The sequence below is a fragment of the Galeopterus variegatus genome, unplaced genomic scaffold, assembly GCF_000696425.1.
Source record: "Galeopterus variegatus unplaced genomic scaffold, G_variegatus-3.0.2 Scaffold634, whole genome shotgun sequence".
NCBI lineage: Eukaryota > Metazoa > Chordata > Mammalia > Dermoptera > Cynocephalidae > Galeopterus > Galeopterus variegatus.
Genome location: NW_007726745.1, coordinates 228,371 through 251,514, shown reverse-complemented (window position 1 = coordinate 251,514; position 23,144 = coordinate 228,371). Strand labels below are relative to the sequence as shown.

General features: G+C 38.6%; 1 protein-coding gene across 1 annotated transcript in view; it reads left to right on the top strand.

The window, feature by feature from the left end:
• Positions 1-3,833: 3,833 nt before the first annotated feature.
• The window catches only part of PDE7B (phosphodiesterase 7B), a 205,728-nt gene continuing 186,417 nt past the window's right edge, over positions 3,834-23,144 (top strand). Inside the window, exon 1 of the mRNA XM_008570842.1 lies at positions 3,834-3,915. Coding sequence (XP_008569064.1) covers positions 3,834-3,915 — 82 coding nt within the window. The remainder of the gene's footprint in view (positions 3,916-23,144) is intronic.

Here is a 23,144-nt window from a genome sequence, read left to right as displayed (position 1 = left end):
GAGTCCCACCAGCATGGCTAGAGCATTGAAGGAGGAGGTTTGCAGTACCCCAGAACCCAAGAGGGGACAAGACCTTCCCCCATGGCAGATCCTGCCGATTTCTGGGACTTGGACCCTGTGTAGCCCAATTAATCTCCTAAACTGGGTCATCGCCCTGGGTTTCACAGCAAGCAGTATCCTGGCAGTGAAGGCCCAGTAAACACTGGCATCAATGAGAAAAAGCACTGCAAAGAATCTGGTTTCTTTCAAGTCCGGAGAACAATCAGATTCCCTTCTGGGCATTGCTTTAAAATCTGTTACCATCATCAGGTAACTTTACAAAGCAGGGCAATTAAAGAACTAGTTAGAGGTGCCTCAGCTGTTTCCCAGACCTCCAGGGAGACAGGACAAGGAAGAGGGACTGCATCCTCGTCATTGGGAGGGCCACTGCACCCACCCTTGCTGCTTGGTGATGAGCTTATCGGGTCAGTGAATCCCGGCAGGCCATGACTGTTGAATGCATTTTCATGGGAGTTTCAGAAACTCCTCCTGGATTTGTTCACAGACGGGAAAGAGAGCAAGATGCCCACAGCTGCACCCACACCTACCAACGTGCCTGTTGCAGGGCACATGTAAGGCTGTCCTTGGGCTATGGCAGCCATGGGAAGTTATGCAACCTCCACCCACCATCCCCCTAGAAGACCCTGCAATAAAAGAAGGAAAGGTCTTCTGTCATAGCACATGTGTGACCTTTGTCACTAACAAAGGATAAGGGAGTACTCTGGAGTCATTTCCTTGTAGGACCCAAAATATGGATTGTAGAGTTTCCTTAGCAATTTGTTCTGCCAAGAAGTTAAAAACATTTTAGAAGCCTCTGATCTTTCATTTAAAAATAATTATCAACTCTTAAAAATACCACTTTAAAAAGCAGGTAATGCAGGAAATAGATCCTAGCAATATGAATTTAACCTCTGCCAAAACACAAACAAAACAGGAGCAAACAGTAGGATCAGACTCCATGGGTCATTAATCCTCCCATTTGCTCTCTGACCTGACTTGGTGGAATATATTGGCATCCCCATGTTACTTATGAAGCATGAAGAGATTAAGTGGCATGATAAATATCACACTAGGTCATTAGAGTAACTGGGAAAGGAGTTCACTATACAGACTCTATGTCTAGGATTCAATGCACCCAACCTCCTTCCTCCACAGTCTATCCTCTTGACTCACCAAAGCAACTTTCTTCCTTTTCCTATCCCTGAACCAATTGTCCATCTCCTTATGCACAATGTAGCTCATCACAGAAACGGGTTCATTTGAATGTAATAGTGTCATCCTTTCCTCTTTCCACCTGTTCCTCTTTGTGCTAAATTATTTCACAATTAGGTGTAAAGAACATGCATTCTCATACCCAGAAACTTTTTCCTCTTAAATTACTTTGTCTTATAATATATTAAGTGGGTACAATAAAGATTGATGGGAATGGAATTAAGCAAGTCATAAACATTAAAAAGAAGAGAAAATTTGGATGAACACAGTATGTCCTCAGTCTTCCTAAGGGCAGAGGAAACAAGTGGTGAGAACAAGTTGTTGGGGAAGACAATCCAGTCTGCCACCAAATGGGTGCAGAGATGCATTGTGCAAAGGGCCATTTTTATATTCAGAGTATTGCATGTGGGAGTAATTCTTTCTTATTATGAAATGTTACAGAGAAAAAAAGTTTAGAGAATAATTTAAGAGACAAATTCATATAGAAAGAGTTGATAACCCCTGTGTGCCCTCCAACATTTTATTACTCTGTGTCTCTTCCCCCTACCTGAATTTGATGTTTCACTATACACTGCATTTTTTATGCTTTTTCTATAAATTAATGTATCCACAAACAATACATATTATTTTTAGATTTTTTCCAACTTCATAAAAAACGGATACTGTTTTTTGGCTTAACATTATACTATTATATGATTTAAACATTATATATGTTTTATATGATTTGAAAATTATACAGACCATCCTCAATGTACGATTGTTGTGAAAATAGAATAGTTTGGTAAGGGCCCTTGCCTCGGGTCCAGTTGGGTGTGGTTTTAGCACAGCCTTGGTAAACACATTGTGTGTGTGTGTGTGTGTGTGGAGTTAGTGCACATGAGCACCAACGTATCTTTTGAGTTTTGTTGCTATTCTTGTGTTCTTCGGGGGGGGGGGGGTTAGTGAAGCAGGTGGGCAGGCGTCTGCCTTGGGTGTCCACCCGGCACAGCCATGCTTTCCAACCTACAGCCTCCAAGGACCTTTTGGCCGGTTACCTAGCTCATAGATCTGGGTGTAAGGGACCTGGTGACCCAGCCTGGCATGTGAGGAGTCTGATGACCCAGCCTGGTATGTGAAGGGTTTGTGACCCAGTCTGTGAATGGGCTTGAGGTGTCTGTGAGCTCCAGACCCAGCCCTAGCTCGGCAATTGGCCCAGTCGGTGCCGGATTACCAGCAGGTAAAAGAGTCCAACAACCAGCATGGTAGTGGAGCTAGACAATTGGCGTCATGAACAGGATTAAGAGCACTACGATTGGTGTACTCAACAGGATTCCAGACATTAGCGGTGGCACTGCAGTGATGGTTTGACTTAGAATTTTTAGACTTGACTGTGTATTTATTGGGGTTTTAAATGCATTTTCTATTTACAATGGGTTTGTCTGAACATAACCCCATCATAAGCTGAGGAGCATCTGTACATATTTTATATAATTCAAACATTCTATAATTTGGGTATTACATATTTATATGTGCATATTATATATTATATATGCTTTTACAGTATTTGTAGCTCTAAATCATTTTAACTGCTGTGCAGTTTTCCAGTTATGAATAACATATCATTTATCTGTTTTGCACCAGGATATTAAAGTTGTATGTGAAAATTTCTCTAGTTAGATCTCTAGAAAATGGCTAGATTTGGGCAATTTTTCTCCAAAGTAATTTATCATTTTATACTCCAACTACAGTGTGTAAGAGTATCCATCCCTCTACATTTTGAAAACATTTGTTATTGCAGACTTTTAAATTTTGTCAAATCTATGAGTTCAAAATAAACCTCATTTTACCTTTAATTTGCTTGTTCCTGATTATTGGTATGTTTGAATATATTTCCTATGTTTACCGACCACCCAGATTTCCTCTTCCATTAATTGTTTGCTCAAGTCCTTTATCAATTTTTCTAATGGATTATTTGTTATATTCTTATTGATTTGAAGAATTTATTTATATATTCAGGTACTAACCATTTGCCAATTGTAGTCATCATACAAATGGGACCTGGTTGCTATGGATGTTGATGTTGATGCTATGGAAGTTGATATTTCTATCTCTGCATTCAGGAAAAGTGTTATAACTGCCACTTTTCCATCTTTATTTGTTTTTCCCGCAAGTTCAGAGAGTTAAGTATGGACCACCTAGCTTTGTGCTTGATAATATCTGTGCTTTACTGCAGAGTGGGTAGTTTAGAATAACATAGATGCTGAATAAGATCCAATTTTAATAGTGATTAATCTCAGATTATTGGGCCTAATAGACTACATATCATCCACTGAAACAGGAACTGTCAGAAACTGAGTGCATCTCCGGTCATGACTTGTCACGGAGCACATAGAATCAGCACTAGGCAGGGGCATGAGGCATACAGGAACAATCTATCCCACTTACCTGTCAAATATTTACCAGCAGAAAAGTTTCTGCTCATGACATAAGTCCCTAGACTCAGGTAACCAAAGAAAACAAGAAGAGTAGAATCATGTCACGGTAATGTCAGGTTGCATGGATATAATTGCCTTGGAAATCCTAAGGGACATCTTAAAATAACCATGGCTGTCTTTCTATTTCAGAGGTGTGGCGAAATCTTGTTTGAGAACCCTGATCAGAATGCCAAATGTGTTTGCATGCTAGGTAAGAACACTTCTCATTTTAAATATATTACAATTAAGCATGTTGATATCTTGTGGAGTTACTGTTGCCTTATTGACTGTTGTTCCGTTCTGGAGAGGTTTTTAAGCTCTTTTATGGGTTTATAGATAGTGATACCACGTTTATATGTGTAACACTTGGTGATGAAAGAAGGTTTTGATTTTAATAACTGTCAGGAAGTCAGGAATCATGTTTCTGAGTCTTTCAAAGGTTTTCTTGGATCATCAGCACAACCGAGAATTGAGTGTTTTATATTCAGGCAACTGTGATGAAAAAGTAAGAAGAATCACATTTAATTCCTAAACCAGAGATGATAAGATAGATAAGTAAACTATTAAGTATCTGCATCACAGCACAAGCCATTACTTACAATGCCTGGGAGAAATATATATTTGAACTAATCTGAGTCAGCACAATTACCCACACTGCCTTTGTAACAAAGTAGCAACATTGTTATGAATAATCATTTGTTCTTGTGGAGAATATACCATCAATGCCTTTCACAAACTCTTTTTACATATACTATTCTGTTAGGAAATGAAGTTACTACTATATTCCTCATTTTATAGCTTAGAAACAAGTCCCGTATAGAAAATATACAGGATGCACTTAAGCTCAAAGTGAGGAATGGTCTAAATCATAATATGAAAGTGTCTAGACTGTAAAATGTTAGGTGTACTGTTTATATCTTATTTAAGCCACTAAACCATGCTCAGTAAATTTGCAATTAATTATAGTAATATAACAAAAGAGAAGCTTGGGTAAATAAAAATAATCATTAAATTTTATTTTCACCAAAATTTTACCCTCATCCATTCTAACCTTGAACCATAGTCATAAATGAAGAATAAAATGATTCATTTTAACTTCTTCCTTTTACTCTGACCAGTCATATGTTGGCAGCCCAAATTATCAGTGAGTTGACCCAAAAGCAGACAGCAAGAGAAACAGAGGTAGGGGAAGACCTTATATTCGTTAAGGTGCTATGGGTTACTAACCTCGTAGAATTTATTAGTTCATTAGATTTCTATTTTCTCAGTGATATAAAACTAAATAATATAAAAGAACCATTGGAATGAAAGTTTTTTATTAGTTTGAAGACACATAAGAAGAATAAATGTACATTATTCCTTTAAATAGATAATAAATATTTATTGGATGTTTGAAGATAGTACTTTACCTAGTGAGCTTGAGTTACTCACAGTGAAAATCATCTTTGCCCTCAAGGGGCAATAGAATATGACAAACCAACATTTTATTAACACTCAATGAAAGCATAGAGGGAATTGTTTTCTAGTTTCAGCTCTGAAAAATTAACTGTTTCTTCATCTCTTTTGGCATTTATAGTTTTCCTGCAAAGTGGAAATAAAAAAATCTGTCCTTCCTAGACCAGGGGTTGTTCCAGAGATAGAATGAGATGTTGTGTGAGGAGATGCCTGTTATCAATAAATTGATGACTAAACAATAAACAATTAAAAATTTAAAAATTGATAGTAAATAAAAATAAACTATATATTGATGACATTAACAGTGTTTAGAAAAGTAACTTGCTGAAACATTATAAAAATGTAAAGGCAATTTTTAAAATATTAAATATATTCTTCCAGACTGCATGGGGCCTCAAGGGCAGAACTAGACATTCATCCAATATTCATTAACAGATGTGCATCAAGCACCAACTATATGCGAGTCAGAGTGCTGGGGACTGGGAATCCGAAGACCAGTGGGTCATAGATTCTGCCCTCAGGGGGGCTATAGTCCAGCAAGAGACTCAAGTTGTGAGCATTCATATATGCAACACCAGCTCAAGACTGACAAATGATACAAAAAAAAAAAATCATGAGAAAATGTGTTGGGACGTCAAAGGACGGAGAGAGTGCATATAGCTGAGATATGAAGACACATGGATTTAGACGTGCGAAGCCAAGACAGTGGCAGTGTTCTTGGTGGAGGCAAGACCACTTTCAAAAGCCCAGATACAAGAAAGCTCGGGAGTGTTTCTGGGGCAGTAAGTGTTTCAGACCACAAGGAGGATGAAAGGATAATTTGGAAAGAAATGTGAGCCTGATTATGGAGAGCTTGACTGTCATCATGGTTTCTAAAAGGGACAGAAATACCGGATAAAAGGAAGTTCTGGATTCTCTTATTAAATTAGGTATAGAGTATTTTTTACTTAGTTATAGAGAATTGCAGAATACTATAATATAGTATTCTACATTATATTAATATTATAATATGTAACATTATATTATAATATAACATTATAATATGTAATATAGAGTATTACAGAATATAAACCCATTTCTACTGAGTGGTATTAAGTACAGCTATTCATCAGATACTTGTGAAATGAAATAATCTTTTTTCTTTTAATTTAATTTTATTAATTTTTTTTTACATTCTATGATGTTGTTGCAGAGCAGTTGGGAGGGAGGGGAAGAGGAGAAAGGGGACGGAAATGTGGTGGAAGAAGGAGGAAAGAAGAGGTGCAGTATTGAGGCCTGTGGCACCCCCCACAATCCCAGAGGGGAGACCAGGGGCTTCCAGCAGTGGCTTGGTCATTGCTGGGCTGGGTGCAGATGTCAGGGGGGATGGCAAAGGCTCTTGCCTCCCACTACCCAGGCTCGGGAACCAGGGGCCCTTCTTGCTGTGACTTGGTGAACATCACTGGGCTGGTTGTGTGTGTCAGGGGGGTGTGGCCAAGGCCCTTGGCTCCCCCACTGCCCCGGCTCTGGAGAGCCCAGGGGGCTTCCTACAGCAGTCTGGTGGTCATCACTGGGCTGACTGTGGGTAGGGAGGGGCATGGCCAATGCCCTATGCCCCCACCCTCAGGACTGGCTGTGCATGTCAGGGGGCATGGTTGAGGCCCCTGGGCCTCCCCCCTTTCTGGCTTCCTAGCCCAGGGGACTTGCAGTCCTTCTAGGTGTTATAGGTGTTTCCCGGTGAAGCGAGACCTTTACTGGTTAATATCGAATTTTGTTATCAAATTTTGTCTGGCCTGGGGGCCATCAAAGTACCCATCTGGTTGTGGGTACTTTGTTTTTTCTTTCAGGTCTGCATTGGATTATTTGCTTTTCCCACTACTTAAACTCTGCACTGGAACTAATTTGTTGTCCTTTGCTTACTTCCAAAATAGTGGAACTTCCTGTGAGGACTAGGACTTGAGCTCTGTGGTTGAGCTAAATTGCTGCTTTGCTGCTGATTCCCCAGGGAAGGTTATTTGTGCAGCTCAGGTTTTAATGATTGGCTTTACAGATACTTCCAGGTCTAGTGAAATCTGGTGCACCTGGGTTGTATAGAAACACTGGTCTGGGCCTGAGTCTTTTCATCAAACTGCACCCCATGCAATTCTATATTCCTGACCAGTCTCCTCTGAATGGTCCTACACTGATTGGGGAGCAGATCAGCTCTCCTTGCTGTAAGGAGAGCTGATCTGCCCCAACTCCCCCACCACCCATGCTGTAAATACTTCCCATGGGATGGGCCATGCTCCAATCCCTTGCGATGACTCACTGGCCTCTGAGTGACATCTTTTTTTCAATTGTTGTGGCTCCATGGTCCTGTGGGTTCACAGGAACCCTATTAGTGGTATCTCTGGCCTGGGGGCCATCAAAGCCCTCTTCTCCCCTGCCGCCTCCAAGCAACTCCATCTGAAGGGCACAGCTGCAGTTTTTGCCAGCTCCTGCTCCATGCACTCAGCAACTACAGCCTCAAAGCAGCCAGGGTTCGAAATGGTCAGAGTGATACTTTCTTTCTCTCATCATGGCTTCCCCACCTTCATGCACTCTGTAGGTCTCTCCGCCTCTCCCCCTGAGCTCTAGCAGCCTGAGCTTGGCTGTCATTGCTTTTTTATAGTTGTAAATTGATTGATTTGTGGGAGAGGGTGACACTGGGGACAATCTATCCTACCATCTTGAATGGAAGCAAAATTACGTTAACCCAATGTATGTTTGATTCTGATGACTCCAATTATAGGTTTGATTTTTTTAAATACATGTTGATTTTATCTTCTCCCCTTGACATCAAATGTCATAGTGTTTTATTTCAGAAGTCAGTATTTTCTCCACTATATAGTGGAGAAAATTGATATATTTCACTTTTCAGGAACTCCATTATCTAATAAAATTGGGAGCTTTTTTACATTAATACTTTGCTCTTATCACCGGCATTTGCCTGTCATATTTGTATATGGACGTTTCTGAGGTCCACAAATTGTTTTTTTTAAAAATTAATATACAATATGTTTTGAAGCAAAATAAGTGGCCTATCAAAGTAGGCCACTGTGGTGTGGTAGAAAATACAAGTATTATTATCTACTTTATTGGATTAATTGAGAATCAAATGACTATTAAAATATTCAGTAAACTTTTAGAAGTACTACAAATATGTATTATTTTTATTAACACTAATAATTAATTTGTTCTAGGTTTTTGCAGTTCATTTTATATTAGTGGCATTTTTGATTTACAAATTGATAGCTTCGGTATATTTTGAACATTAAACTATCTCAATTTGGTTCAAATGAATAGATATTTACAAGTGCATATTTTTAATTTAGAAATAAGCATATTATTCTCATAGGTTATTAAAAAAAGATTATTATAAGGACTATTTTATGTGCCCTTGACTTTAAAAGTAAGGTCTATGTTTAAAGGCAAAAGTTTTCAAGTTGCTTAATTTTGATTTATTAAGGTTAGAATGTCTCAGGAAAAAAGGGAAACATTGTACACTGCTGGTGGGAATGTAAATTAGTATAGCCATAATGGGAAACAGTATGGAGGTTCCTCAAAACATTAAAAATAAAAGTACCATATCATCCAGCATTCCCTGTACTGGGTATATATCCAAAGAAAAGGAAATCAGTATGCAGAAGAGTATCTGCACTCCTATGTTTACAGCAGCACTGTTCATAATAGCCAAGACATGGAATCAACCTCAGTGTCCATCAACAAATAAATGGATAAGGAAAATGTGGTATACATATACATAATGGAATACTATTCAGACATAAAAAGAATGAAATCCTGTTATTTGCAGCAACATGGGTGAACCCGGAGGACATTGTGTTAAGAAAAATAAACCATGTACAGAAAGACTAATAGAGCATGATCTCACTCATATGTGGTGTCTAAAGAAGTTGATCTCATAGAAACAGAGAGTAGAACTGTGTTCCCAGAGGGAGGAGGAGGCGATGGTGAGAGATGGGTCACACTGTGGTCCAGAGCCACAGTTAGATAGGAAGAATAAGTTTCGGTGTTCAGTTGCATAGTAGGATGATTGTATTGTATATTTCAAAATAGCTGGAAGGGAGGTTTTTGAATGTTCTCATCACAAAGACGTAATAAATGTTTAAGATGATGGATATGCTAATCACCCTGATTTGATCATTACACAATGTATATATGTATCAAAATACAACGTTGTACCCCATAAATATGTACAATTAAAAAAAAAGAATGCCTCAGGAATTCAAATTAATTTTAACTCATGCTTACAAAGAGCTTCATTCATATCACTTGGATACATCAGTTCACTCTTCCTATATGTATGCTCAAATAATAAAATCTCTGGATGATATTTTCTATCTCTGCCAAAAGATAGTGAATCGAACCTGGGTATTCCCAAGGGAGGATGGTGGGAACGTAAACCCCATCACCCACCCAGGGCCTTGCCTTGTTTTACTTTTCATTGCATGGTTTTGTTTTGTTTTTTGTTAATAACTGTCACCTAGCCTCGCCCCATAATACACCCATACACACAGAATGTAAGTATCATGGAAGTAGGGACTGAGTTTTATTCACTTCTGAGTATCCAGCACCTGGAACATCTAGCGGCCTAGCCCCTCAGAGGAACTTAATATTTGCTGAACGGACACATCCTGATGAATTTATGAGAACAACAGAACCATCTGTAGAACATTGCACAAATGTGTCAGAGATGGGTTGGTACAGCATTTAAAACCCTCTGCTAACACAGCCAAGGCCATGGGTCAGCTGCTACACGAAATAATTGGCAGTTTCCCAAGCTTATTACTCTGGGTTACAGGATGAAAACTTTGTAGTTCTCTACAAATAGGCAATTAGAACCTATCCTAAGAATGAGGAGATTAACAGATATCTGTTGAGCACCACTTTAGGCCAAACCCTCTGCTAGGGGCACTCTGAAAGTTGATATGGCAACGTGCAAGGTAGAATCTTTATTGCCTGAGTTTATTCTCGGGCAGATGGAACATTGTGATGAGAAAACAGGAGGAGGCCCATTATTTTGTCTTCTCTGTTTTTATAGGAATATACAGAAAATTATTTCACCCTGAGCTTTATGGTTTGAAAGCCTTTCTGCATTATCCTAGTGCCTTCTAAAAATGTGTATTTGGAAGTCAGTATTGCTTTGCGTAAGGAAAACGTGTTTCCTAGTTTCACAGTTGCTTTCCGTGGAATGTTGCAGCATTTCCACAGCAATGATATACCACACTTTTGAATGCAGCTGGGAGCAGGGCTCAGATAAGTGCTAGCTGCAGAATGACAACATGAGCTTAAGGCCACACTATCAGAGCTGAAGGTGTCAAACCCAAATGTCATAGAAGTGTCAGTCTTGTATGGTATTAGCTTCATTTTCTGTCTGAAGGTAGAGAAAAGTCATTTAGTGAGACCTGTCACCCTTCATACAGAGCTAAGCTTCAGAAAAAGTGTTCAATCAACATAAATTTATAGGTACATATTGTGTACTGGTGTAAGGATGCAAAGACATTGAAGTGGGACCTGGACAAGTACACAATGACAACATGGCACGGTAAATCATAAGGATGGGCCCAGGTCAAAAGGAAGGGCAAGGATGTTGTGGTGTCAGGAAAGGCCTCATGCCAGAGATGATAAGGGGCTGAGTGTCAAAGAGAAGCAGAAGACAGCCCTGGGAGGCTGGGGTAGGGGCAGCCCATTGGGACAGGTGTCATTTCTAGGCAGAAGGAGCAGTAGGGATAGGCAGCTTAAAGTGACCAATTAGAGAAACCAGAAGAAGGTCATGATGCCCGGAGAATAGAATAAGAGGAAAGAAATACGAAAATTGAATGTGGAGAGGAAGGTAGGACAGATTATGAAGGGCCTTATAATAGGACAAAGAACCATTTAAGGATGTCTAAGCAGAGGAGCTGGGAGGTGAGATGCACACATGAGACAGATCATCCGGTCAGAGCAGAGAATGCACCAGAGGAGAGAGAGACCAGCTGAGGAAACAGCAGCAATTATCAAAGAAGAAATGACAAGTTCTGCCTGAACTGAAACAATGTCGGGAGGACAGAAGGCACAAGATACAGGAGACTTTGCAAGAGGATGATAGGACTTTACAGTGGGCTGAGTACAGGAAAAGCTGTTAAAGAGATGGAGGTGCGGGCTCCCCCCGCACCACCACCAGTGGGAACAGCAGGAGAAGCAGACTTACTTTTAACTGAGGGGAAATGATGAGTTACATTTTAGACACAGGAAAAGTGAGGTGCCCAAGGAATTCTCAGGCATCCTAGGAAGTCTGGAGCTCAAAAGAAGGATCTGCAAGTCTATGGTGGTGACAACGCATCGGTGATGAGGCCAGCCAGGGGAAGAAGAGGAGTGTGATGGGGGTGCCACTTAGAACATGTGGAAGCATCACCCTGAAGGGTTGGGCAGGTTCAAGGAGAGTCTAAAGAAGCCTAAACAGGCAAGAGACTAAGGATGAGTGGACGGAGAGACAGACACGAACAAGAGAGAATCATATCTTAGCCATCCCCGCCAAGAGCAGAGAGTTCCAAAAAGAAGGGCATGATAAAAAATGTGAACTATTATAGAGGCCAATTGAGATTAAGCCTAAACAGTGCTCCTTGGACTTAGCAACCTGAAGGTCACATCAGCAAGAGCATCATTAGCGGAAAGGTGGAGGGGAAAGAAGAGGGCGGCATGGAGCCCGTTAGCAGCGAGCTAAGAAGGGACACTCCTGTGTCAAAATATTTGTCTGCGAAAGGAAGGCAGGTAAGTGACAGTGCCTGTCAGAGTCTAGGGGTCAGGAAGGGCTTCTTAGGATGGGAAAGCTTTGAGAATGTTTTGATGCTGAGGAGAGAGGAGAGGAAACAGTTGAAGGTTTCTGTCAAGAAAGGGAGTAATTGTGACCCATGACTGAGAGCAGACGGTCACAGTGGACAGGAAAAGTGAGGGTGGAGACACGGCCACCAGGCGGGGCAGGCAGAGGAGGAGGATCTGCATCGAATCGCTTCCCTTCTCTTGGAGAACAAACACGGTATTTTGATGAGAGTAAGAGACGCATAGTGGACGCAAGCATGAAGAAATAGGTTAATTTGAAACTAATGTGATAAGAAAAAAGAAAGAACTGACCAGAGATGTAAAAGATATATATGTATATATATATTGCAAAGCAGTTCTGAGGACCCCGCTGAGGTTTGAAACAGTGAAGTAAAATATCAAGGTCCATTCTTTAAAATGAAAAAATATAGAAAGTACAAACCATGTGTTCCCAGCACTCATTTCAGGAGGAAGTGTTCCTGTTCATGAAGACCTCACTTCTCTCCTTTCCTCTTCCTCCTCCAATGGCCAGCCAAGGTCACCTGCATGGGGATGCCTTGGCCCTAATTCACAAATCCCTCTCCCCTGTACTGTCAATATTGAATTTCTTCTCCATTGCCCCATCTAGCCTGCACATTCCCAGGGAATAGGTCTCCATTTTATGTATCTTTCTATTCCTAGCATCCAAAATTGGTCTAGAATTCCAAAGGAACACAAAAAATAATTCCTAATAAAGGTAAAAGAAATGTGTAAGGTTATGTATTCACCCTTAACTTTCCCCTGCCACCCTACGATGCCTCTAGGAGGCTCTTTTTTGACCTGTCTAGGCCTAAAAGGGGTTGCCTGTACATTTGCCTCCCAAGTTGTGACAGAGACTGAAGGTGCTAAGCCATTTGGGCTCTGGGAGTGCCAGTGTCTCCTGAGCGGGATCCAGACCTGACCAATCACATCAAAACCACCTCTTCCTCTTGAGCCACCCCACTTCTGGTTTATTTTCCCCTCCTACACACTTCATTCAAAAGCTTCTTCCTTCCAGGACAAGTCCACCTAGGAATCTTTGCATATATCAAGCTCTTTCTTACGATGTTCCAGAGACAATGTCATTTTCAGTTTTGACCCAAAAATAATGTTAGGCTTTTATTGGAAGGAGTACAGATTATAATCGTACTGTAATTGCAATAAAACTGTAATGAAATTTCTTATAATTTCATTGTAAATTTATATTTTTTAAACAGACAAATTATTCATGTAGACTCACTACTCAGGGTGGTTTAACAGGTGCTAACCTATCAATCTCAAACCATCTGCCTTACCAAATATACCAGGTTTTCTAATATTTATAGATTATAAATGTTCACAAAATATAGATATTTTCAGAGTGAGACAAAGTTATATATATTATAAAAGATATGCAAAAAGAAAATTTTAAAGTTTTGAAAAAAATAAACAAATACTTATTCCCATTATACTGATAGTTGTCTTTGAATATACCATTTCTTGGTCATATTTAAATGCCAAAAGAGATCTTATTAACTTATCAGATCTGTTCCAAAGAGGTAGCTAGTGGTAATGTGGAAGGCTCAGTTTTCATAAGCACAAAACTTTCACATCTGACTGATTAATGCAAGTTTTCAACTTTTGTGAGCCTAGCATAGATACTTTCAAAATTACTGCTTATTTTTACTGCAAAAATCTTAAAGCCAAATCTAAAAGCATGTTATATATAATGATAAGCAAATGCATAGGATTTTTTTTTTTTGCCTACTTTAAGGTAGTCAACCACATATGAGGTTAATACATTTTATTTATAGTCAACACTTAAAAAATTTTATGACATATAATTTAATGAGACAGTTAATGTCATGAAATGTTGTGCATTGCCATTTTATCTTTACCTTAATTCTGGATTCTGGGGGTCTAGTTCTATGTGATGCAGTAGAAAATTGGAGATTTCATTCTGAAAGAGGCCCTTGCGTTCTGAAATATAAGAAAATAATGCCAGAAATGCTAATAGGATATAGAAGTCCATGGGGCTGGTAAATAGCAGTATCCTCATTGTTCAATGATAATCATATACTACAAATGTGAGAGTTTTGGGATATATATGTAGTAAATATATGAAGAATTACACGTCAAGCTACTTTCTAAAATTTATATTGCAATGTCAAAAAAATGCATTTCAATATTTTGTCTTCTCTTAGAAAATCAAATATTTGGACAAAGTAATCAAACATTTTGGAAGTACATATTGAATTCAAAAACACATTTTCCATTTCTCTCAGAAAAAAAATTCAGCATCTTATTCCTGAATAACTGCATTATTTATAGAATGGGTTTGTTAATAATTAATACCACGGGGTAGTTTGTGTGAAGGTGCTTTATTTTGTCTATTTCATTCTTTGTATCAGGAAAAATTTTCCTTCCTGGATCACGTTTACAGATGGTTGAACAATGCAATGCCAAGATCTCTGGGTAACAGAAAACAACCATGTTCATGCTTTGGATGATACAGCAGACATTTGGAACTTTGTCATTACAGAGTCTTAAACAAGTCTCTGAATATTTGACCAGCCTTAGTTCTTTCAGATGTTGCTGTCACTGGACTTTAAGGTTGAGGTTCAAGTAAAAGGGAGATGATAACTTCTTCTCCCAGCCTGATCCACCTGTTGGGAACCTAGAAGTTCAAAGGACAGGTCTCAGTCACGTGACCACACAGAGTGGTGTAAATTTCTAAGCCATAACAATAAATCAAGGATTTTCCCCCTGTAGCAACTGTGCTGTTGAAAATGAGGCGTCCAATTAAGAAAATTCAAGACAGTGTGTGCATGTTTATTTTGTTTACTTTCCTATGGGGAAAGCTTCTTAGAAGATTGGCTTCAAATGTTAACATGTTTAAGAGAGCAAGTTATCAATTAGTATATTTAACATTAGTAAATATGAGCTAACAATATGTGTACATGTCCAAGCATACATTTATCAGTAACCTGATTTTCCCCAACCATTGAAATTGTAGCTTATATACTTATTGGTGCTTTTAATTCTCCTGCTATTATTTTACTTAGTTATTGGTTTATTTAGATTAAATTTTTTTCACTTTTTAATTGAAATATAGCTTAAATTCTGAGAAATTTTTTAAGTGCACAGCTCAATGAATTTTTACAAAGTTAATGTATCTGTGTGAAACCACACAGATCAATATAGATTACTTTCCTCATACCTTCTCCTAGATATTACCTCCCAAAGATTCCATTCTGATTCACCATTCCCTAGTTTTGAAATTTATATAAGTGGAATTAAATATTATACTCTTTTTTTCTGTCTGCCCTCTTTCACTCAACATTGTCTATGAGATTCATCCACACGGTGGTTCATTCTTTTGTATCTTTTGCTAAAGAGCAGAGGTCAGCAAATTACAGCTCATGGGCTAAATCTGACCTGTCACCTGTGTTATTAGAACATAGCTTTATCCACTTGTTTAAATATTGTCTATAGCTGTTTTCAAGCCACATCAGCAGAGTTTAATTGTGATAGAGACCATATGATCCCCAAAGCCTAACATGTTTACTATATATCCCTTTACATAAAAAGATTACTGATCATTGTTATAGAGTACTCCAGTGTGCATGTATGTGTGTGTGGGTGTGCATGTCCGTGTGTGTGACAGTTTATTTATTTATTTATTTATTAATTCTACTGGTAAAGAATATTTAGCTATCTCTAGTTTTGGACTCTTACAGATAATACTACTATGAACATTCTTGTACATGTCTTTTTGTACACAAAATTATACATTTTCTTTTGAGTATCTACCCAGAATTGTAGCTATTGGGTTGTAGGATATGTTTATGCTCATCTTTAATTGATTCTGCCAAATAGTTTTCCAAAGTGGCTATAACAATTTATCCTTCCACCAGCTGTGTATGAAAGTTCCATAAATAATTTAACACTCAATACTTATCTTTGAGTAAAAGTTAGAATGCATAATTCATCATTCAACTCAATACAATATTTATGTAATAGCTTCTAATGAAGATTACCATTATCATTTACGTAAACAAAGCATCAGGTTAATGATGGTAGTAAGAAAACAGGAAAATTTTATTTGTTTATTATCAGTGAACATTAAGGAGTTGATGGAGTTTGTTATATTAAACCAAATTAATAGTTACTCTTATTGAACATTTAGAAATAAATTCCCCACAAATGATCTTAATAAGTACTTACCCACCCACAGTGGAACTATAAACAAAACTCTGGCTCATAAAAACTCTTCTGTGTCAAGCTAATTAATTTCCATCTTTACTTTTACTACAAAATATACAATTAATTTTTTATAGATTTGAAGTTATAATATAAAATTATAGTTAAGGGGGGGATGTATAGGTGGAGTACAGAGAATTTTTAGGACAGTGAAAATACTCTGTATGACACCATAATGAAGGATGCATGTCATTAACATTTGTCCAAACCCACAGGGTGTACAACATCAGGAGTGAGCCCTAAGGTAAACCATGAATTCTGGGTGATAATGTGTCAATGTAGGTTCATCAGTTGTAACAAATGTCCCACTCTGGTGGGGCCTGTCAATAGTGGGGGAGATTATGCATGTATGGAGACAGGGAGTGTATGGTAAATCTTTGTATCTTCCTCTCAATTTTGCTGTAAAAAAGCAGACTTTTTAAAGACTTGCAAAATTTATAGTTAAGGTGTCTAATTCTGAAATATCAGTAGTCCCTTACTGTGAAATCACATGGCACAGAGTTTTTAAACTTAACTCTCATGTGTTGATTCTGTGGACTTTTTTGTGTTGTTTTTGCGCACTTGCTCTAGGAATAAAGTAGCAAGTTGTTTGGGTTTTTTGTTTGTTTGTTTGTTTATCAGTTTTTATCAGCATTGGGTATGTGCAGGTGGGGATAGGAAGGTCACCTTTAGCCAATATCAGAATTGAGTTGAATAAAGGAAGTATAATTTTCCAATAGAAAGTTTTCAAGTGTTTTTGGCTTCCTAGGTGGTGGAATTATGCATGATTTTTCTTTTCTTTTCTTTTTTTCTTTCCCTATATTTTCCAAATGTTCAACAAAGAGTAGTTATTAGTTTTACAATGAAAGATATCCTAGGTTACTTTTCTGATTTCTAAGGATACAATAATTGTTTCTTATTGTTTGTTTGCTGAACTAAATCCTACACCTGATAAGTATTAAAGCTTTGATACTTTACTCCTGTGGTGAAATCTACACAAATGGAGGGGTGGTTGTTTGGTAACTGTGCCCTGGGGCAACCACTACGCCAGTTGCTGCATCTGGGAGATGAGCTGGGCTTTTATTGAACTCTCTCTCACAAAGTCACCTTACCCCAAACAAATTGGCTTTTTGAGATCAGCCATTCCCTTTGCAGAGGGCGTGTGATCCAAGAAATCTTGTGCCTTGTGTCATAGATCAAAGTGATACCCATTGACATCCAGCTTATGACATAGCACAGAAGTTGCAAAACAGTATGAAAGTTAAGTAACTGAGGTTTGTGGTTCTGTGGCAAATGAAAATCTTCCAGAATAAACATGCTTTAGTATTGTATTAGCTCATTTTCTGTTGCTTTTAACAGAATACCTGAAACCGGGTAATTTATAAAGGAACAGAACTTATTTCTTACAGTTCCTGAGGCTTAGAAGTCCATGCTGCAGGGGGTGCATCTGGTGAGGGCCTTCTTCTGGGTGGGAACTCTCTACAGGGTCCTGTGGTGGCACAGGATATCACATGGTGAGGATGACAAGAGCTCTAAAGTGCTCACTTGTCGTCTCTATAAAGCCGGCAGCCCATGCCTATGACAACCCATTAATTCATCAACCCATTCATTACTCCATGAATGGGCCAATCCTCGTGATCCAATCACCTCGTAAAGGCCCCACCTTCCATATTGGGGGTTAAGTTCCAACATGAGCTTAGGGAGACATTCAAATCATTGCAAGTATGTTGCAGTAGGGATGAGTGATGGCTCCTGGCATAAATGATATCAAATAATGTGAAACAAAACACCATGGAACTTAGTTTCTCAAAATTGTAACATGTAACAGAGACACATGCATGTGCACACACATGTACACACATGCACGCATGCACACACACACACACACACAATCTGCCTCTGCCTCAAGGTGTTTCCAAGATGTGTTTCAGTTATGCCAGGAGAATTTGCAGTTTTCATTAGTCTAGGAAACAAACAGTTGTACATTTCCAAGTTCAAGATCTCTATTATGTTCCTTTCTTCTCAACTAGGACCCAAAAAGCACAGGGTTTTATCTGAAGAAATAAAGGTATATGTGCAGTTAACTTGTACGAACAGTTCACTTTCACTATTCAGAGAAGAAAAGGGGAAAAATGCTTAATGGCTCTGCGTGTCCTAATATCTGTCTCAAATATAGAAGATCATACTGATATAAAACTATATAAAGAGCTACAAGTACAAGTATAGTGTGTTTTTCCAAATACATATGGTTGTGTATATATGTGTGTACATAATTTTGAGTGGTAGGAAAAAAATTTAATTTTATTTGATTTGTTGTATTTATTTTTGCATTTTACAGCTTTCCCATCATCAGCATATATTACTTTTATAACAGAAAAAAATAAACATAAAAAAGAAAGGGCCTGCTGGTAACTTAAAAACAAACAAACACGTAAAAGTGTTGTTTTTTAAACAACAACAAAAGTGTTGGATTAAAAATGAGACAAAAAGCTGACAGCAACATGCTGTTGAGGTTTGGTGAGTTCTGAAGAGGCCCTGGAAGGTTGTTCAGGGACAGGAGGACCTTGGTGTAGAACTTTCCTGAGAACTGAGACAGTCAAGTCTTTGTTCAGGCTCTATCATCTATTTTATTGTTTTCTCATAGAAAAATTGAAATGTGTCATGACCTCTTTAAGCAATCCATCTGCTTTCCAAAGAAAAAGTTTTTTTCTGGGTCCATTTTAAAAGTAAACCATCACACTGGAAGGAAATTCAGTGGCATTTCAAAAATATATATATAGCATCTAAATTGCACCTTTTTTTTTTTTCCTTTTTGTCTTTTTTTTTTTACTGACCGGTAATGGGATCGCAACCCTCGGTGTTGCGCCCACACCGCGCTCAGCCAGTGAGCGGGAACCGGTCTCCACATGGGATCCGAACCCTCGGCGGGAGCGCCTCCACACTCCCAAGCGGCGCACTCTCCAGTGCGCCACCGGGCCGGCCCTAAATTGTACCTTTAATCATTGTGTCTCCAAAGAACAGTGTCCAGTCCCGCACCATGCTCAGCCAGTGAGCGGGAACCGGTCTCCACATGGGATCCGAACCCTCGGCGGGAGCGCCTCCACACTCCCAAGCGGCGCACTCTCCAGTGCGCCACCGGGCCGGCCCTAAATTGTACCTTTAATCATTGTGTCTCCAAAGAACAGTGTCCAGTAATAGTAATATACGAAGATTTCTAATGTCTTTATAAATTAATAATAAAAGAAGGAAAAGTTTGTTTTGTATGATACTTTGCTTATAATCTGAGTCTCGTTAATTCAGAGCTGATATTGTATAATATACTACAGCAACATGATCTGATAATGATGGATTTGTGCACTCTTCCAGGCAGTTAACAGAACCGACAAAATTCCTGCACTAGGAGCTTAGATTCTAGTAGGATGTGGGAGTAGGACAAATAGACAGTAAACGGCATAAATAGGCAAATTAGATCCTCTATTATTTTAGAAGATGACATGTGCTGTGAAGAAATAAGGCAGGGTGCCTAGGAGGAGTGGAGTAACAGCAGCAGAGGTGGAGGAGGTGCAGCAGCCTAAATAGTGCAGCCAAAGTTTGCCCTGGGAAGGTGAGCATAGCCAGGCTCTGTGGCGAGTGCCCCAGGTAGAAGGAACAGAGTGTGCCAAAGCACTGAGGCAGCAGTGGGCTTGGAGAACCCAAGGAACACAGAGACATGTGTGCTTAAGCCGAGGAACAAGCAGCAGATGCGAGGTCATGGGAGCCAGATTTGGTGGATCATTGTGAGGACTCAATTTATTTTGCATGAGAAGAGAGGCCAGAGGAAATTTTTGAGCACTGGTGTCATGTGATCTGACTTCTGTTTTAAAATACTGGATATGTTATGTTGATTTTTAAAATTAACAAAATAAGCAACGAGTGCTTGCAGTATATTTCCACTGTCCTGAAATTAGCACTGAAAAGATGCATTTAGGAAAATAACAATAAACAGATTTAATGCCATATGTGATATATGTTCCAGATAAATAATACAGTTGTTAATGTTCACCTAACTTAGAAAGTTCAGTTAGAGGACATAGCACTTTAAAGTGGTTAGGACTTAGAAAGGAAACATGACTAGCAATCTCATCCGCAGAAAACTCTCCTCCTAGGAGAGCTCTTTCTTTACTTGATTTGTCTTTAGAGGGTCTTTTTTTTTTTTTTTTTAGGGGGTTTTTTTTTTTTTTTTTTTTAGAGGGTTTTTTTTTTTTTTTTTTTTAGAGGGTTTTTTTTTTTTTTTTTTTTAGAGGGTTTTTTTTTTTTTTTTTTTTAGAGGGTTTTTTTTTTTTTTTTTTTTAGAGGGTTTTTTTTTTTTTTTTTTTTAGAGGGTTTTTTTTTTTTTTTTTTTTAGAGGGTTTTTTTTTTTTTTTTTTTTAGAGGGTTTTTTTTTTTTTTTTTTTTAGGGGGTTTTTTTTTTTTTTTTTTTTAATGGAGGGGGCTCTCTCTGTTTCTGCTGTTTCCTCTGACTCTTACCTTTCTTCAATAGCAGCTTGCTATCATAGTTAATGGCCTACTCAGGAAACCAGTTTCACTAAAATCCAAAGGAAAGGGAAACCTCTCCTTTTTCCATTATCTTTCATCTAAGTGTTTACAAACGCCTACAGAGTTAAGCAGGCCCGGGAGTCTCATTATGACAGAGGAAGGACTCTGGATTCTTGGAAAGTTGTGCACCCACCACACCCACCGTGCAGTTGATTTGACTAGACTGTGAACAGCACCCCCTGGAGTTGCAACGTGGCAGCCTTGGGGACGAGATCGTGGCTCATCACTGACTTGAGGCTTTGTCCTCTCTGAAGCCCATTTTGTCTGAGAGCCACCGAATGACCCATATGCTCTTTCCTTGATTTATTTAGTTAGATAGTGAGAAAACCCACATTTCTCAACTCTCAAACCTCTTAATTTCACCTTCAAGGAAAAATATGTGAGAATTTCTTGAGAAGGGCAAATCTATACAGAATTTATAAGGTAACTCAGTGACAAGGAGTCTCAAAGTACAATATGCAATTGTCCATTCAGTTTGGCCAAACATTATTATTTTTTATTGAAAATAATTGATTAAACATATTCGTAGGGTACAAAGTTGAATATCAATACCTGTGTACAATGTGCGATGATCAAATCAGGATACTTATCATGTTCATTATTACAGAACATAATCATTCCTTGTGTCCATTAACAATTTCTCACTAGCCCTCACCCGCTCCCCCTTTCCCACCTCTAGTAATCACAGTTCTGTTTCCTTCTTCTGAAAGTTCAATGTATTATTGTGATTGTTCTTCCTTCCTTTTCTTTAATTTTTATTTATTTATTTATTTTATTTCCCACTTATGAATGAGGACACGCAGTATTTCTCTTTCTGTGCCTGGCTGGTTTCTCTTAACATAATTTTCTCCAAGCTCATCCATATAGCTGCAAATGGCAGAATTTCATTCTTTTTTATGACTGAGTAGTATTCCATTGTGTATAAGAAAATATATATATATATATCACGCACACACAGAATTTTCCTTATCCAGTTGGCTAACAGTTATTGAGCATCTACTGTAATCCTAGAGCTAAGCTTGGTAGCAGAGGTAGGAAGAAATCAGTGATGCCCAACCCTCTGTGTGCTTATTTTCTAGCATTGTACAGTCAGGCCCCTGAGCTCTGTGAGCTAAAAACACTGGTAGCAGAGAATGGGACATGACTGGTTCCTTCCCTTTAGTGGCATTTTTCTTAAAAACTTATGGGTATTCGAGAACACATGTCAGCCTGGGACCTGGTCCTCCCATCTGGGTTGTTTCTTGCTCATCCTGGTGAAAGCATTGATAGACCAAGAAAAATCTCTTAATGGGTATTGAGAGTCTGGAGGCCTGATTTCATGTTCTGCTTCTTCCCCTTGATTATATACCATAATCTCTACCTGTCTCGAATTCCTTGTCCTTCAAACAAGCCCAGCAAACCCCTAAGTAACCCCAACTTTAGCTACATTGCTTATGGGTTTGAATGAAATAAGATAGTATGAGTAAAGCACACAGGAAAAAAAAAATTAACTAGGCCACTGTCAGAGGTACGAACAGTGAGGTCACTTTCTATCTAGAAACCATGGTAGTTGAGTGAACTGGATTTTTCTTTACTTTATCTTCAGTGAAAGATGACTAATTGAACATAATTGCTGGCACCAGAATTTCAGCTTTCAAAATGCTAAGGAGACAGCCCTGAAATCTGTGACCTCAAATCAAACACAACCTGCTATCAGGCTCAAAGAGCAGCCATGCCCAGTAAATATCCCAGGAATTAATTTCTTGATAAACTTTTTAAGGTCTATGTCCATAATTTCCATTTATAAAAATTAGTGATGCTTAATTTTATATGAGACTAAATGGTTTGGCTTCTCTACTTTCTGCAAGTTGTATCCTGACACTGTAGCAAAGCTCATGGCAGAATAAAGATTGGGATGAAGAGGAGATTAAAGAGATCATGGGAGAAAGGATCTAAAAGATAACTAAAAGGAGCCAGTGCCACTTGGGCTGGACCGGGAGGCCCACAAGACTGTAAATTCCCAACCCCTGGTAGCTGAGAACAGACAATACTTTTCCTGTGAAAGTATTCTCTTCAACTCTTCAGAAGACTTGGCAAGAATACCAGGGCTTTTGAAGAAAGGTCTTCTTTTTGGCAACACTAAAATAGATTTAAATTCAAATTGACACAAATGACTCAAGCATCTCAATTTATCAGCACCACACTCTCCCGAGTGAGCCACGGGCCGGCCCTCAAGCATCTCAATTTAAAGTAGTTTTGTAATATACATCACATATATATCAAATATGTGTTTTTCAAGGGATAGTTCTGAAAAGAAACTTTTCTGTAATAAGAAACTAATCAAAGTTTGTTGGCACATAATCATATTTCAGAATT